Here is a 16871-nt window from a genome sequence, read left to right as displayed (position 1 = left end):
CAGACTCATTTCTTCAAAAGCTGTTGCCAGTGAGCAGTTCTGATCATTACATAACATTGACCAAATTTTCCTGAATACTGCCAGTGTAACGAGGAGCAGACCTCAACCGACCAGTTTCAAATTATTCACATGCACATCATGGCGGTGAATTTTCAAAATAAGACGTCTGTAGTATTCAAAAGTTCCACGGTATATATGTACAATATCTATCTCTGTTCAATTCTTTCCCTCGTAGAACCTTGTCAGGAAGTCTGTTTGTACAGGTCTCTCCGATTCATTGAAATAGCGCATTATGTGTGTCTTCTGCTTCCACACCCTGATTGTTTCTTCCAACTCCATCTTTCCCTGGACAGGACGGAAGAAAAACAAAACAAAACAAAAAACAGACTTGGAATTAAACCTGGTACAGCCAACTCTCATCTTAATGAAATCCTTGGGACTGGAAATTTTCTTTTGTTACATCAAAATTTTTATAGCTGAACAGTACGATACCTGTAGATGTAAGTGATAATTTTGGAACCTGAATTCATACTTTGTTGTTATGAGATTTTCGTTGTAATTAATCTGTGTTCACTGTAATGTGGATGCACTGTAACACTAATGATGATAATTGGTTGTCTAGTAACTGCAACAATGACAATGATAACAATTTTTGTAGTACTGTACTTAATAAAATAATGATGAGTGTGAAGCCTCATCACTGTTTATAGAGCTGCTCTTCCAGGGGGCCCCATCATTATCAACCAAACCTTACCAAGGAGCCATTTATTCAACAGAGCCAAAAGAAGACATTATGGGTCAACCACCCTGTCCAAGGATGTTTGAATCACGCAGGATTTGACAATGCCAGACTCGATCGTTTCAAGAGGCTGAAGCCTTATTCATCCATCTGCAGTGCTCCCCATTCATGATGGGAAATGAGGATGATGATGATGATGATGATGATATGAATGAAGATGATAATAATGATGATGTGAATAATGATAATACTGATGATGATGGTGATAATAATAACGAGAAAGATGATTATAAATATAATCATACTTTTTCTACAACTATCATTACTTCTGCTGGTAACTTTGACATTTGAAATGTGACAATGTCCTTTTCTACATAAAACAACAAGAAAATTAGAATCTAAAGAGCCATAGAATATAAACAGCATCAAAATTGATGATGTCTTCAACATTGATTTTTAAATGGAGTTGTCTCCTTGCATTTGCCAGCACAATTTGTTCTAAAGATACAAAAAAAAAAAAAGATGAAATCATGGCAGTCAAGACATTGAATGCAATTTAAGATGAAGAGTGCTGTCATAAAAAATAAAAAAAACAAATATACGGTATAAACTTGTTCACTCTTTCTTTGTTGTTGTTGTTGTAATGACAGACGATGTCATACCTTTATGACCAGCATGTCGACTACTCTCTGATCTGTGATGTGTGCATTCTTCATGAACATTTCTCGCACCTTGTTCCTTCCTTCCTTCACAGTTATATCAAGCTGGTACTGTTGGACTGGAGAGATAGGAGGGGGAAAAACAATCAGTCAATATGATACAATTTCAAAATAACTGCCACTGAACCTCACGGACCTAAAGAACAAAAAAGTAAACAAATTTTCACTGTTTCATGATCATAAGTCAAAAACATTTGAATAATGACAGGAAACTCAGAATAACCTCACTGACTACAGGGACGGATCCAGGAATTCTGTAAAGGGGGGGGGGGGCAACTAATATTTCTGGCGCCACTTCCGGGTTTCATTTCATTTTTTTCTTTTTGGGATTTTATTTCTTTTGTTTTTGACGAAAAATAAAGGGGGGGGGCGTGTGCCGGTTGCGCCCCCCTCTGGATCCACCACTGGACTACTCTGCATGTAGGTCTACCCAGTAAATGCTTGAGCACCGTGCTTAAACAGTCCTAAATGCAGTCCCTGAGGTTATCATTAAGATAAAGTGCAATGTATGATTGACAGTACATTGTGTAGACAAGCTCTTTTTAACATGCAGGTAATGTACATTGTAAGTGTTCAAGCTGTAAATCAGATCCAGCAAATATGTAATCAGAGGGTGCACCACAAACTGGTGTGCTGAGAATGAGCAAGGATCTGGACCTGTTCTTGGTTCCAGGAAGATAACACCAGTCAGTCCTGAGACATATTGACGATCTTGGGTCCCTAGATAGACCAGATTTTTGAATCCCATTTATTCAGCCATTACATCCCCTAACTACACTGCATGTGTCGGTGCCTGGTATTCATTGCACTACGGTAGTATGTACCTAGTAAGCATACACTAGTGTTCCTCACAGCTGTAGGGATGTAATTACAAATACTGTAAAACTAGGAATTAAAATGCATGTGAAAGTCTTTGTGTACACTGTATGAATTGAATTATGCCAATGGCAATTTGCGAAAATTTCATGTTGTAAATATTTCTCCTTTTACTAACACTAAAGAAAAAATATACATATATACAACGTACATATGTGTGGAATGAGTGAATGCAGCAATATCAACAGAAATTAGCAGAACACATTTGTTCAGCTAAATTTGAAAATTTGTTCTGACGTTAATAATTTTTCAAGTTTTTGGTGCTGCAATGGCTGAATGAGAAGAATAAAATACAACAGTTTGTGACATCATTGCAGCACACTTTAGGCACTAGTGTACTTTCGCACCTGTTTGTCAAACAATCTCTAAACATTCCCAAACTCACTCTAACTATCCAAAAGCCTCAAATATTTGCATCTGCATGAGATTCAAGTCCAGTATAAAAGGAATTTTCACTGTTTTGATACTTTTACACATGTCAGAATATGTTAACTGCAGCATGTTCACTCGGCAATAACTGCGTTGCAAAGGAGCAGACAGCGCAGCACGGTGTACAAAACACGCTCACGGCAGCAAGCGCGGAATGTAGCTTTCTCATAGCGATCAGAGCAAGTTCTTTTATGGTATCTTTATGTAACATTGCAAAAGTGCAGCAGTAAAGTTGTCCCCAGTATATTTGACCCTGCAGATGCCCCCTCCTGAGATGCACCCCCCCCCCCCATCATTAAGAGTGGAGCAGTCTGCAAGTAGCTTAATTTGCATATTTAATCCCAAGCCAGCCAAGAGCTGCTAGAGAGTTCTTTGTGGGTGCACAAAGACCCCAAATTTGCCATTGTTCTAGCTGCTCTACCAAGGTGAACATCTCCCACAGAGCATCTCCTCAAATCTGAAATTTGCCCAGAAAATCTGCAGCCTGAAGGTATGTTTCTGTATCTTTTATTGATTTTCTGTTAGTTCCATTCACAGAGTATAAATACTGAAAGTTGTATACTTGTTTGACTTGATTTAAAAGTAATGTTCCAAGTATTGATGATGAAAGTTTCCAACTCATGCAAGTTTGAGTGATGCACTGTATAACTTGTGCATAGTTATATGTTATATGACTGAAGGTAACAAGTTTAATAACAAAATTGAACTTGTGTGTTAGTTATATATTAGTAATATGTTACATAGTAGTACAAAGATATATGATGCATGCTAACGTAGAATTGTAACTAAAGTATGCGTATGTAGTTAAAGAAACTTTTGAAGAGTTCAAAGAGTTGTCTCATAGGGTATACCATGCTATGTTGCAAGGAACTTTGAGATGCAAGAACAAAGGACTAGTTGTTTGTACTTGATGTTAAGCTTTGTGTGGCTGTGTGTATGAAAGAGAGTGTGTATATATTCCATCCCATAGGGCCAATGTGTAGGCCTACTGATTACTACATGGAGGCATATATGCAAATTAGATGGAAGTTTGGATGTGTGTGGAGAGTGCAAGCTGGCAGAGGGAGAAAGAGAGAGAGAGAGAGAGAGAGAGATTGGTTACCTCAGTGTGCATGTGTGTAGGAAGGCGTTGTATATACATTGTACATATATATTTGTGTGAAGGTAATAAGGCATAGTGCAGAGTGCAATGGCACAGAGTGCAGTGACTTTGTGTGCCTACTCTTGCTGACCAGTCCCTCTTGTTACTATGGCAACGAGATAAGACTCAGTAGAGCCAAGGAAGGAGTGTGCTTTGTACACATGCACTGTATGGCTGAATACTTTGTTACCTTTGTTCTCCTTGTTTAAGTAGAGTTGTGGACAGGTGATGTTAATATTGGTTTGCCAATTTCATTAATAGTGTTTTAGATGCCACATATGTACCTTAGTTGTATATTATTCATCGTTTGGTAAGAGTACAGAATAAGATTAGCCATTTATGTATTTATGAAGCAATTTCAAGTTGCATGGCTTCTGGTCAAAGGATTAGTATGAACTCGGATTTATGGCTTTTGTAGCATTTCTCGACCTATATGCTACTTGCGTATCCTTCTGTCAAACTGCTTGTTTAACAACTTATTTGGGTTACAACATATGAAACTATAATCTCCAAAACAGTGGTATATTGTGAGTTGTGATTTCAGTTACAGTTTTGATGTTCTTTTACCACTTTCAGTTAGCCCATATGTTTATTGTTTCATACTGTGTTATTAATTTACTAGGTTCTGCAAACATGGAGCCAGCAGAATTTCTGTAATTCTGTAACTGGACATTCACTCGCCAGTTACTGTACATTCCTTATGAGCACAGGCTAGGTGGCCAGGGTGAGTCTCATAAAGATGTTTTGTTGATTTATTAGATCATTTGTGTCAATATGTATCATTTTCTAGACAGTGAGTAGAGTTTATGTACTTCTATACTTGTCTATGTTTCAGTTGGATTATCTTTAATCCAGAGCTATGGTTATTTCTATGGTTTTAATGGTTTCTCATGCTTTACTTGCATTTAGCTATGATGAATGGGAAATAGTGTTTAGTATGGAGAGACTAGTTGATGTGTCAGACTACAAAGATACAATCATTATGGAATATTTAATATAATGTATTGGTAAACATTGTCAACGCCTAGTTTACAGTTTACTGATATGGAAGTCTTCTTGACGTCATATTCTTTTTGCTTTGTATTCTTGTTATCTTCACTTCTGTTGAGTGAATGATGGGTTTGATAGTCTTTTACATACACTGTTTCATATGGACTTATGCAGTGATGCATTGTGATTTGATAGCTGGCTTAGCTGAGAATTTCTCATTGAATCATTCTTTTCTTTTACATGGTTACATACTATGATGTATTGTTGAGTAAACATCATACGTTCAGTTTGTTATTCACTTTACACATGTTACCTCTTTGGTGCAGTAACACATGTATCTATCTTTCTCTATGTTGAACGTGTTTATGAACGTGTTTCAATAACTTGTAAATATTCATTTGTTTGTTTTGCTGTTTGTTTACTCCAAACACAGGTTTTCTTTTTTATTATTTATTTCTGAGCGGAATAAAAAGAGATGAAACGTAACTTCGGCCTATGAGTGCGTTTATCCTGCGTCACATTTTGGCGTAGTCGGCAGGATGTTCCTGACACTCAACTCAAACCCTGGCTGCCGGTGAGCGGTGCGTGACCCCTGATGTCTCCCTGCTGTGACACCAACCGATGGCCTGCAGTGACTGTGGACCCACCTCCGAGTTCCTGTGATGAAAGTCTGAGGGAGGCTGACTTCTCGCTCCTCTGAAGGATGGTGTATCAACAACGGCTGAGCATGTGACTGATGGCTGGTTCCCTTCTACTCTTCCAAGAAAGATAACTCCTAGTTATAATCTATAATACTAGTTGTTTATTTGTGTACTCAAATACTGTTTGAGGCAGTTAAGTTTTGCCTTTGTTTTGCATTTTGTTTTCTTTTGTCCTGTTTTCCCTTTCTTTCCAATATGTCTCAAGATAAGCCAGATTTTGAGAAACGGCTGGAGGAGATGGAGAAGATGATGGAGATGATGAAGGCTGCCATGGACAAGAAGGAACAAGAAGCAAAGGTGGCAAAGGAAGAGTTAGAAGAGCTGAAAAAGTCAACGGCTGCCAGAGAGGATGCTCAATCATCAGCTGGAGATGACCAAGCCACCCCAAGTACACCCCATCATCCACTCCCTGACCCCTCCTTGACGAGGACACTTTATATTTCTGCAGGTAGGAAGCTGGAGAGGTTCAGCGGTCGGCCTGAAAGGTCTGGTGATCCTTCTGCGGAGGACTGGATAGAGGATGCCCAGATGGTCATGGCATCCAAGAATCTCCGGCCAGAGGAACAAGCAGCGTTCATACTGGAGCATCTCTTTGGGAAGGCTCGCCGCGAGATCCTGGGTAGAGGTGAGGATATCAAAACATGTCCCCATAAAATCTTCCAGGTGCTGTCCAAGGTTTTCGGAGATACCAGTAACCTAGCTCAGCTTCAACAAAGGTTTTATGGGTACCAACAAACAGAGGGGGAGGATATTGTGTCACTTTCCCTCGAGCTCGTCAAACTGTTTGACAGGATGGTTCTCCTTGATTCCACCCTCAAGCGCACCAGGGAAACCCAACTCAAGGATCGCCTAGCGGAAGCAGTTAGGGATGAAGGGATGAGGATGGAGCTGAGACGTCTTTCGAGCGATCATCCACAGATGTCCTTCTTCGACACCAGGGATCGGGTCTTAGAACTCATGGGTCGGAGAGAGAAAGGAAAGGGGAAGCGAGATGTCACAGTGCAAGGTGTAAATGTTGGTGACAACATGGAAGACACTGTCCGCCAACAAGCCAAGCAGATCGCTGCCCAGCAGAAACAAATTGAGTCTCTGCTCACCCTTCTATCCAAGCCACAGCGACCACCACGACCAAGTGAGGGAAACACACGAAAATGTTGGCTCTGCAACGAGCCAGGACACCTGAGGAAACACTGCCCGAAAACGCATGCACCCATAATGAATGACCAAACTCCAACCTCACATCCTTCTTCGCAGACTACTCAGCAGTCGTCAAACTAGACCAGCCTGCTACTGAGAGCCAAGTGGTGGGCGAGACAGTGTTACAGGGAGGCTCAATTATTAGACGAGCGGTGGGAGACTGTCCGGAGGTTAGCATCAAGCTTGGTGACACAGAGGTTAGATCTTTGATAGACACTGGAGCTGAAGTCTCTACGGTTACAGAGAGTTTCTTCAAGGAAAATCTAGTTCAGGATTTTGAGCTAGTGAATGTGTCATCAATCATCCAAATCTCTGCGTCACAAGGAGCAGACATACCCTTCGTTGGATACATTGAGCTCCCAATTACAGTCTTCAATCATACTTTCTACAATCTAGGATTTTTAGTTGTCAAAGATCCTGTCAATACTCCGGTAGAATCAAGAAAGAAAAGAATTCCAGTGGTCCTCGGTTCTAATGTATTGAGGGATGTCCAGGCAGAGCTTCAGTCATTACACGGGGATCAATATTTGCAGAAGGTCAAAGAGTCTGGGAATGAAGCACAGGTCAACATGCTCTATGCACTCCAAGTGTATAGGCCCCAAGCTGATATCAGAACTGTTAGAATTGCAGGAAATACTGCTATTTTAATTCCAGCTCGCACAGTAACAGTAATAGATGGATCCTGTGAACCCACTTCTGTTGGGCAGAGACGAGAGGTCCTCCTTGAGCGTCATGTGTCCCATGTAGCTGAATTACCACAAGGAGTTACCCTAGGAGCTGCATTGGTGACAGTGGACGACAAGGGTAGAGTGCCCATGCAGGTGGCTAACTTCAGCGATAAAGATGTGTACCTTCCCCCAAGAACCCCCATCGGCGTATTGAAACCTGCCTCCATCGTCGAACATGGATTACACAGTGGTGATGTTGATGAACTTGTATCCAGGTTAGATGTTGGTGAGCTTACCAATGACCAGCAAAGGCAACTCCTCACAACCCTCTCCAAATTTCAGCACACTTTTAGCAAGGATGATGAAGACATAGGATATTGTGACCTTGTCAGCCACAGGATAGTAACAGAAGACGACAGACCAGTAAAGATCCCATATCGCAGAATCCCTCCACATCACTGGGACGAAGTGAGAGACTATCTCAAGAAGTCGCTTGAGAGGGGAATCATCCGAGAGTCGTCCAGTCCCTATGCATCACCTATTGTTCTTGTGAGAAAGAAGGACGGTAAATTGAGGGTCTGCGTAGATTACCGGGCTCTTAATTCAAAGACACATAAAGATGCGTACCCTCTCCCACGGATCGAGGAGGCTCTGCAAGCACTCAAGGGAGCAAAATACTTCTGCTCCTTGGATCTGGCTCATGGATTCAACCAGCTTCCAGTAGCCGAAGAGGACATCGAGAAGACAGCCTTTAGAACTGGAACAGGTGGGCTTTATGAGTACACCAGAATGCCGTTCGGACTGTGTAACGCGCCGGCGACATTCATGCGTGTGATGGATAAGGCCTTTGGAGACCTCAACTTCCAGTCTCTTCTGGTGTATCTCGATGACATCCTGATATTTGGTGCTACATTTGAAGAGACCCTACACAGGCTTGAGACTGTGCTTTCTCGCTTAGCTACACTGAACCTGAAAGTTAAGCCTGAAAAGTGTCAACTTTTCAGGACGAAGGTACATTACTTGGGACATGTAGTGTCAAGCGAAGGTACAACTCCAGATCCAGAGAAGGTGCGTGCAGTACAGGAATGGCCTCCACCAGTGACAGAGCGAGATCTCCGAGGTTTTCTAGGGCTGTCTGGCTATTATCGTCGATTCGTTCAAGGCTACGCGCAGATCGCAGCACCTCTCCATAACCTCCTGAAACAGCCAGAAGATGTTTGGAAAACCACAAAGAAGAAGACCAGGCATAATAACACAAGAAATATCTCAACAGACTGGACTGCAGAGTGTGAGAAAGCCTTTGTCACCCTCAAAGAAGCACTTGTATCACCTCCTGTGTTAGGATACCCCGACTTTGAGCTGCCATTTATCCTGGAGACAGATGCCAGTTATTTCGGCTTAGGTGCTGTTCTCTCTCAGGTGCAGGGACAGAGGAAAGTGGTCATTGCCTATGCCAGTAGGAGCTTAAAACCCAATGAGCGCAATATGAATAATTACTCGAGCATGAAATTGGAATTGCTTGCGCTAAAGTGGGCAATCACTGAGAAATTTCGTGATCTACTCATTGGTGCCGAATTTGAGGTCTACACGGACAACAATCCCCTCAGCTATCTACAGACCACTGCAAAGTTAGGAGCAACTGAGACTAGGTGGGCTGCTGACCTTGCTCAATTCCGGTTTAAGATCAAGTACCGATCAGGGAAGTCCAATGGAAACGCCGACTCCCTGAGCAGGAAGACACAACATGGTGTTCAGCCTACTTCTGCTCGACTGGAAGAAGTCACCCTGACGTCTGTTCAGCAAGAACAAGTCATTGCTGACAATCCTACTCCTGTGCCGCCAGAAGTTCATGCAGGTATCTATGAAGGAATGACACATGGACTGTTGAATGAGGTGCATACCCGGTCAAAGGGTATGGAGCCAAAGACAGTTTCCCCTTTGCCTTCCATGTCCAGGGATGACCTAAGACGTCTTCAAGAGTCTGATGAGGGACTAAGCAGGTTCTATCACTTCTGGAGAAAAGGGCATCCACCAACCCGACGGCAACTGATGAAAGAGGGCAAGTATTCTCGTAAACTGTTGAGATGCTGGAAGAAGGTGAAGGAAGAGGATGGTGTTCTTTACCGCGTCATTCACGATCGAGGGGAGGAAGTGCGACAGCTACTACTCCCAAGCTGCTTGAAAGATAGAGTACTCAGCTCTATCCATGATCAAGCAGGTCATCAAGCGTACGAGAAGACGTTTGCTCTTGCAAGGACCAGGTGCTATTGGCCAGGTATGTCATCAGACATCTCAGACTACTGTCTGAAATGCCAGAGATGTACTTTGGCCAAAGCAGGGAAGCGCCTTCATCCCACAATGGGATCTCTGACAGCGACAAGGCCCCTGGAGATACTTGCAATGGATTTCACGGTGCTGGAAAGGAGCAGCAGTGGAATTGAAAATGTACTTGTCCTCACCGATGTATTCACAAAGTTCACTCAAGCCATTCCTACCCGTGATCAGAAAGCGTCCACTGTCGCCCGTGTACTAGTCCGAGATTGGTTTGTTAGGTTTGGCGTTCCACGACGCATCCATAGCGACCAAGGCCGCAACTTTGAAAGCAAGATCATACAAGAGCTTTGCAAAGTGTATGGCATAGCCAAGAGCCGGACAACGCCCTATCACCCAGAGGGTAACGGGCAATGCGAGAGGTTCAACCGGACTTTACACGACAGATTGAGGACACTGCCTCCAGAACACAAGAGGAAATGGCCTGACTTCCTACCTGAGCTAGTGTACTCATACAACAGCACACCTCACTCATCAACCGGGTATTCACCACACTATCTGTTCTTCGGACGAGACCCAGTGTTACCAATAGACCACCTACTTGGTGTCGGCACACACTCGGAAGAGAACCAAGAATTAGATAGTTGGATCGCAGACCATCACAGTAAGCTTAATCAAGCATTTGAGTTGGCAGCAAAGAGAACAGAGCAGGAGGCACTGCGACGAAAAGCGTTGAACGATCGTAAGGCTACTGATGTGGATCTCCCTGTTGGAGCCAGAGTTTTCATTAGGAACCGTACTGTTAAAGGCCGGAACAAGATACAAGACACTTGGGAATCAAGGCCTTACAAGGTGGTCAAACGTTTGGAAAGCGGTGGACATGCTTATGTTGTCGAGCCTGTGTCTGGTAGAGAGTCAGAGCGAAAAACTCTCCACAGAAGAGATTTGCTCGATTCAAAGACACTTGTCGAAGACATGGGACTGCATGTCGAGCCAGATGATGAGATTGAACTCACCTCATCAGGCAAATCAGATAGTGAATCTAATGGATCTGATGATGATGACGAATGTCTAGATGACTTTGTAGTTCACATACCTACTCCCATTCCTAGAGAGGAAAATCCCCCTACTCACGAAGTGGTGAATGATACACCAGCAGAGATTTCAACAAGTATTCACAGTGATCAATCACTAGATGGCGTATTACCTGTGTTGGAAGACGATTCTGCAGATGGCGAAGATGAACATGACAGTAATGATCAGTCCATACCAAACCCACCTGCAGACGAAATTGGTGACCAACCTGAAACTCAAACACGAGCTTGTGATGAACCTGAACCTTCTAATGTTCCAAGACGGTCTTCAAGAACAACAGCAGGTCACCATCCAAACCCACACAATCTACCTCGCTCATCTGTGAGAGAAATCAATGCTGAAATACATAGTCAGTCACATCCCAGCATCATGGCAGATGTTGCAAAGTCAAATCTTCTTATAATGCAGATGTTAAGTCAATATAAGTAAGTTTTATGATGTGGTATGTTCGAATTGATTTTGATGTTAGCTTACTTTTACTGTTTGTATTCAGTGGGTTATGTGGGACACAAACCCTCAAGCAGGGAAGTGTGTAACATTGCAAAAGTGCAGCAGTAAAGTTGTCCCCAGTATATTTGACCCTGCAGATGCCCCCTCCTGAGATGCACCCCCCCCCCCCATCATTAAGAGTGGAGCAGTCTGCAAGTAGCTTAATTTGCATATTTAATCCCAAGCCAGCCAAGAGCTGCTAGAGAGTTCTTTGTGGGTGCACAAAGACCCCAAATTTGCCATTGTTCTAGCTGCTCTACCAAGGTGAACATCTCCCACAGAGCATCTCCTCAAATCTGAAATTTGCCCAGAAAATCTGCAGCCTGAAGGTATGTTTCTGTATCTTTTATTGATTTTCTGTTAGTTCCATTCACAGAGTATAAATACTGAAAGTTGTATACTTGTTTGACTTGATTTAAAAGTAATGTTCCAAGTATTGATGATGAAAGTTTCCAACTCATGCAAGTTTGAGTGATGCACTGTATAACTTGTGCATAGTTATATGTTATATGACTGAAGGTAACAAGTTTAATAACAAAATTGAACTTGTGTGTTAGTTATATATTAGTAATATGTTACATAGTAGTACAAAGATATATGATGCATGCTAACGTAGAATTGTAACTAAAGTATGCGTATGTAGTTAAAGAAACTTTTGAAGAGTTCAAAGAGTTGTCTCATAGGGTATACCATGCTATGTTGCAAGGAACTTTGAGATGCAAGAACAAAGGACTAGTTGTTTGTACTTGATGTTAAGCTTTGTGTGGCTGTGTGTATGAAAGAGAGTGTGTATATATTCCATCCCATAGGGCCAATGTGTAGGCCTACTGATTACTACATGGAGGCATATATGCAAATTAGATGGAAGTTTGGATGTGTGTGGAGAGTGCAAGCTGGCAGAGGGAGAAAGAGAGAGAGAGAGAGAGAGAGAGAGATTGGTTACCTCAGTGTGCATGTGTGTAGGAAGGCGTTGTATATACATTGTACATATATATTTGTGTGAAGGTAATAAGGCATAGTGCAGAGTGCAATGGCACAGAGTGCAGTGACTTTGTGTGCCTACTCTTGCTGACCAGTCCCTCTTGTTACTATGGCAACGAGATAAGACTCAGTAGAGCCAAGGAAGGAGTGTGCTTTGTACACATGCACTGTATGGCTGAATACTTTGTTACCTTTGTTCTCCTTGTTTAAGTAGAGTTGTGGACAGGTGATGTTAATATTGGTTTGCCAATTTCATTAATAGTGTTTTAGATGCCACATATGTACCTTAGTTGTATATTATTCATCGTTTGGTAAGAGTACAGAATAAGATTAGCCATTTATGTATTTATGAAGCAATTTCAAGTTGCATGGCTTCTGGTCAAAGGATTAGTATGAACTTGGATTTATGGCTTTTGTAGCATTTCTCGACCTATATGCTACTTGCGTATCCTTCTGTCAAACTGCTTGTTTAACAACTTATTTGGGTTACAACATATGAAACTATAATCTCCAAAACAGTGGTATATTGTGAGTTGTGATTTCAGTTACAGTTTTGATGTTCTTTTACCACTTTCAGTTAGCCCATATGTTTATTGTTTCATGCTGTGTTATTAATTTACTAGGTTCTGCAAACATGGAGCCAGCAGAATTTCTGTAATTCTGTAACTGGACATTCACTCGCCAGTTACTGTACATTCCTTATGAGCACAGGCTAGGTGGCCAGGGTGAGTCTCATAAAGATGTTTTGTTGATTTATTAGATCATTTGTGTCAATATGTATCATTTTCTAGACAGTGAGTAGAGTTTATGTACTTCTATACTTGTCTATGTTTCAGTTGGATTATCTTTAATCCAGAGCTATGGTTATTTCTATGGTTTTAATGGTTTCTCATGCTTTACTTGCATTTAGCTATGATGAATGGGAAATAGTGTTTAGTATGGAGAGACTAGTTGATGTGTCAGACTACAAAGATACAATCATTATGGAATATTTAATATAATGTATTGGTAAACATTGTCAACGCCTAGTTTACAGTTTACTGATATGGAAGTCTTCTTGACGTCATATTCTTTTTGCTTTGTATTCTTGTTATCTTCACTTCTGTTGAGTGAATGATGGGTTTGATAGTCTTTTACATACACTGTTTCATATGGACTTATGCAGTGATGCATTGTGATTTGATAGCTGGCTTAGCTGAGAATTTCTCATTGAATCATTCTTTTCTTTTACATGGTTACATACTATGATGTATTGTTGAGTAAACATCATACGTTCAGTTTGTTATTCACTTTACACATGTTACCTCTTTGGTGCAGTAACACATGTATCTATCTTTCTCTATGTTGAACGTGTTTATGAACGTGTTTCAATAACTTGTAAATATTCATTTGTTTGTTTTGCTGTTTGTTTACTCCAAACACAGGTTTTCTTTTTTATTATTTATTTCTGAGCGGAATAAAAAGAGATGAAACGTAACTTCTGCCTATGAGTGCGTTTATCCTGCGTCACATTTAAAAAGATAATACTTTTTTCCGCCTTTCTCTCAGTTTGTATCGAGTCGCGGGAGTGATTGATTGAGGATTGGGGTTGTTCATGTTGTGTGTGTGTGTGTGTGTGTGTGTGGAAGAAGATTTGTGAAAAATGTGGTTATACATGTGAGACAAGGGTGAACGTATATAAAGCCTTAGGCTTTAAGGCTATAGGAAAAGGGGGAAAAGGAAAGGAAAGAAACAAAAAAAAACCTGTAAAATGAAACAAAAGGTTTACAAAATAGAGAGTACACTAAAAGATAATGGAAGGGAAAAAAGAAGATAAACATGCATGCATTTATATGTATAAAGGAAAGCAAGGGAGAAATGTATATGTTTGAAAACAAATGAGGAAAGCAAAGAGAAAAATATAGATTAAAAACAGAAAAGCAGTTAGGTACAATTGTAGAGTAATAGAATAAGATATGAATCAAAACTGGATGAAGGCAAATATGAATATGAAGGAAAAAAAGAATTATACAGGTTGAAAAGGAAATCAAGAAAATGATTCATTAGAATGACACATAAAAAGATATTGGAGAGGATAGAAGGGAAAGACCTTTGTAGTTGGAGGGAAAAACAACCCATGCATGGAGAAACAACAAACAATTTATTAGGCACAAAGTAGTTACAATTAGGCCTAAATATAAAATTGATAAAGTTAGACAAGAGGAAAACCACACAGAAATGATTGATAGGAAGGAAAGGGAAATTATGGTATAGATTCTACCTGAAAATGAAAGAAGGAAAGATACGTTGTACTATTAAAGAGAAAGAGAAAGTGGCAGCACACATTTCCACACGTGCTCAACCACTTTGAAGGTACAACATGTACATGTACAACCGCTAATGCAAGACTTGGCCAAGGAAAAGAGAAAAACAAATTTTTATCTCTTCAACAACACCAAAAGCTGACCTGTGTCACTACATTCAGACCAAATGAACGATCCTTTAATAGTGCAAAGAACATGCGCTGAAAGTATTCGTACTGTGCTTGTGTACAGAGCATGCGCTGAACTAACCACGGCGCGGGGCGCTGTTAACCAATGGTACGTGTTGGGGTCGCTGTAACTACACATTGTACTAGTAACACGTACGTGTTGGGCCCGGGGTCGCTGGTGCGGTTAGGGTCGCTGGTGCGGTTAGGGTTGCTGGTGCGGTTAGCGCTGAGCGTACAGTAAACCTCGGATAAGTCGACGTCGAGTGAGTCGAAAATCACTTAACTCGAAGCAAAATAAAAAGTCCCGATTTTTCCCTATGTATTTTCTCTAAGAAATATTTGGATAAGCCGAAGTGCGAGAGTCGAATTTCGGCTGTGTCGAAGTAAAACATTCAGTCCCTTTTGTACAAAATATACGTAGTTTACATCACTTGAGCCGAAGAAGATTTCTCTGGCATTCTCATTACATTTTAATAGAGGAGAATAAAAAATCGGCATGTCGCAGAACCCCGTCCCTGACCTGCTGCAGGTAAGCATGCACAATCACCGTACCGCTCCGCACGCATGTCGAATACATACACATGTATACATGTATACACACAGCACATCGATCCATACTTTATCCATACACACAGCACATCCATACTTTATCCATGTCAAGCAAGAACTCCTTAATATTTCAGTGACAGGCCAAGTGGGCGGAGCTTGTTTGTGCGTGACCGGCTGGCTGTATACTTTTGTTCAATGGAGGTGGGATGGGCCTGGGAGAGTGTTTGTCTCATGGTAGGTTGACAGAGATGGCTACCTATGTTGCACCATAGACATAGCACCTGCACATTGCCACATTAGCGCAGACATTCACAGAACTATGTTTAACTACACTAGTATTGATACAAATTCCATGTTCAATTTAGAACAAAATAAGAACATTATCTTCAAGAACAGACAAATTTGAATGCAAACACATACACGCACACACACACACACACACACACATGCATGCAAATGTACTATAATACATGTACATAACTGTGAGTCGAAAAAAAAATCGACTCTCGCGAGAGTCGAAGTTCACTTAAGTCGACGCATTTTTGTCAGTCCCGAGAGCTTCGACTCATGCGAGGTTTACTGTATTTGCACTGTGCAGCAGTGCTTGAGAGTTGAGTACAGAGCAGCATTTAAAAAAGTGATCAAAATTTTCCAATGATTTTCCGACACTTGTAAATACTTAGAATTAAATCTTAACTTCGGAAAGAGTTCCTTATGTCCCCCCCCCCCCCCCAGTAAATTACTATTTTTTTTTACTAATAATAAACTAAATAAAGGTTATGGTGATGCCATTTATGGGAAGACTTCCTAATTTGAGACATAACCCTAGAAGCATAACCTTTATTTAGTTTATTATTACAGCTGTAGTAAAAAAAAATAGTAATTTATTTATTTTGTGCAAATTAGTGGGGGGTACATAAGGAACTCTTTCCCAAGAGTGAGTTTGTATACATGTTTGGAGATCGTTTGACAAACAGGTGCGAATTCAAAAGTATACACACTAGCGCCACACTTCATACACACATCACCAACTAGCAACTGTTACACAAACGACGAAGGCAACAATACTGTAGTTCTGTGAGGCCACCCCGTGCCGTGCGGCGCGGCCGTCAGGACCGCGGGATAGCATCGGCAGCTAGCACGTAAGTAATCGTACTGTACTGTAGTCTGTACACTAAGTAGCCCAAGCAGTGTCATCATCATCATCAGTGACTAGAATCCACACATGAATCTTCAAACAATCCAATAAGATACAAAATGGAGTATTCAAAAGCATACTTGCGTGTGGAACCTCTCTCCACCATGCCTTGTACAGCTGTCTCGCTCTTCTCCTGGCTTCTTCGGGAGTTTTGGACATAAATGGCTTCACTTGTTTTGCTACTGCTGCCGCACGGGCAGCCTGGCTGAGAGACGCCATGATCGCAGAATACGAGCTAGGTGGCTAGGTCGCTTTGGCAGAATTTACCGTAAACGTACAGTAAGTTGGTATAAACTAAGTTTAAGTTTGATTTTGAATATATTTTTGAATTAATTATAAAAATAATCACCTACTTAAT

General features: G+C 41.2%; 1 protein-coding gene across 1 annotated transcript; it reads right to left on the bottom strand.

The window, feature by feature from the left end:
* Window positions 1–103: 103 nt before the first annotated feature.
* On the bottom strand, window positions 104–16732 carry LOC139722746 (NADH dehydrogenase [ubiquinone] 1 alpha subcomplex subunit 6-like). Its single transcript, XM_071634029.1, has 3 exons — window positions 16594–16732; window positions 1402–1517; window positions 104–345 (listed from the first exon to the last, which is right to left on the bottom strand). Exons 1-3 carry the CDS (start codon window positions 16730–16732, stop codon window positions 217–219), a joined length of 384 nt encoding a protein of 127 aa, XP_071490130.1. The 3' UTR covers window positions 104–216.
* Between the last annotated feature and the right edge of the window lie 139 nt (window positions 16733–16871).

This window comes from Diadema antillarum, unplaced genomic scaffold (assembly GCF_040938485.1).
Source record: "Diadema antillarum isolate AM-2024a unplaced genomic scaffold, OU_Dant_1.0 scf00000170, whole genome shotgun sequence".
Classification (NCBI taxonomy): Eukaryota; Metazoa; Echinodermata; class Echinoidea; order Diadematoida; family Diadematidae; genus Diadema; species Diadema antillarum.
The sequence above is the reverse complement of the archived record's forward strand: the minus strand, read 5'-3'. Positions and strand labels throughout refer to the sequence as shown.

Bases quoted from the DNA above. Each gene is read 5' to 3' on its own strand.
- LOC139722746 (XM_071634029.1), bottom strand. From the start codon at position 16,732: ATGGCGTCTCTCAGCCAGGCTGCCCGTGCGGCAGCAGTAGCAAAACAA. The intron at 1,518-16,593 runs GTATGCTTTTGA...CTATCTCTCCAG, and splicing joins GAGAGAGGTTCCACACGCAA to TCCAACAGTACCAGCTTGAT. The intron at 346-1,401 runs GTATGACATCGT...CGTCCTGTCCAG, and splicing joins TCGACATGCTGGTCATAAAG to GGAAAGATGGAGTTGGAAGA.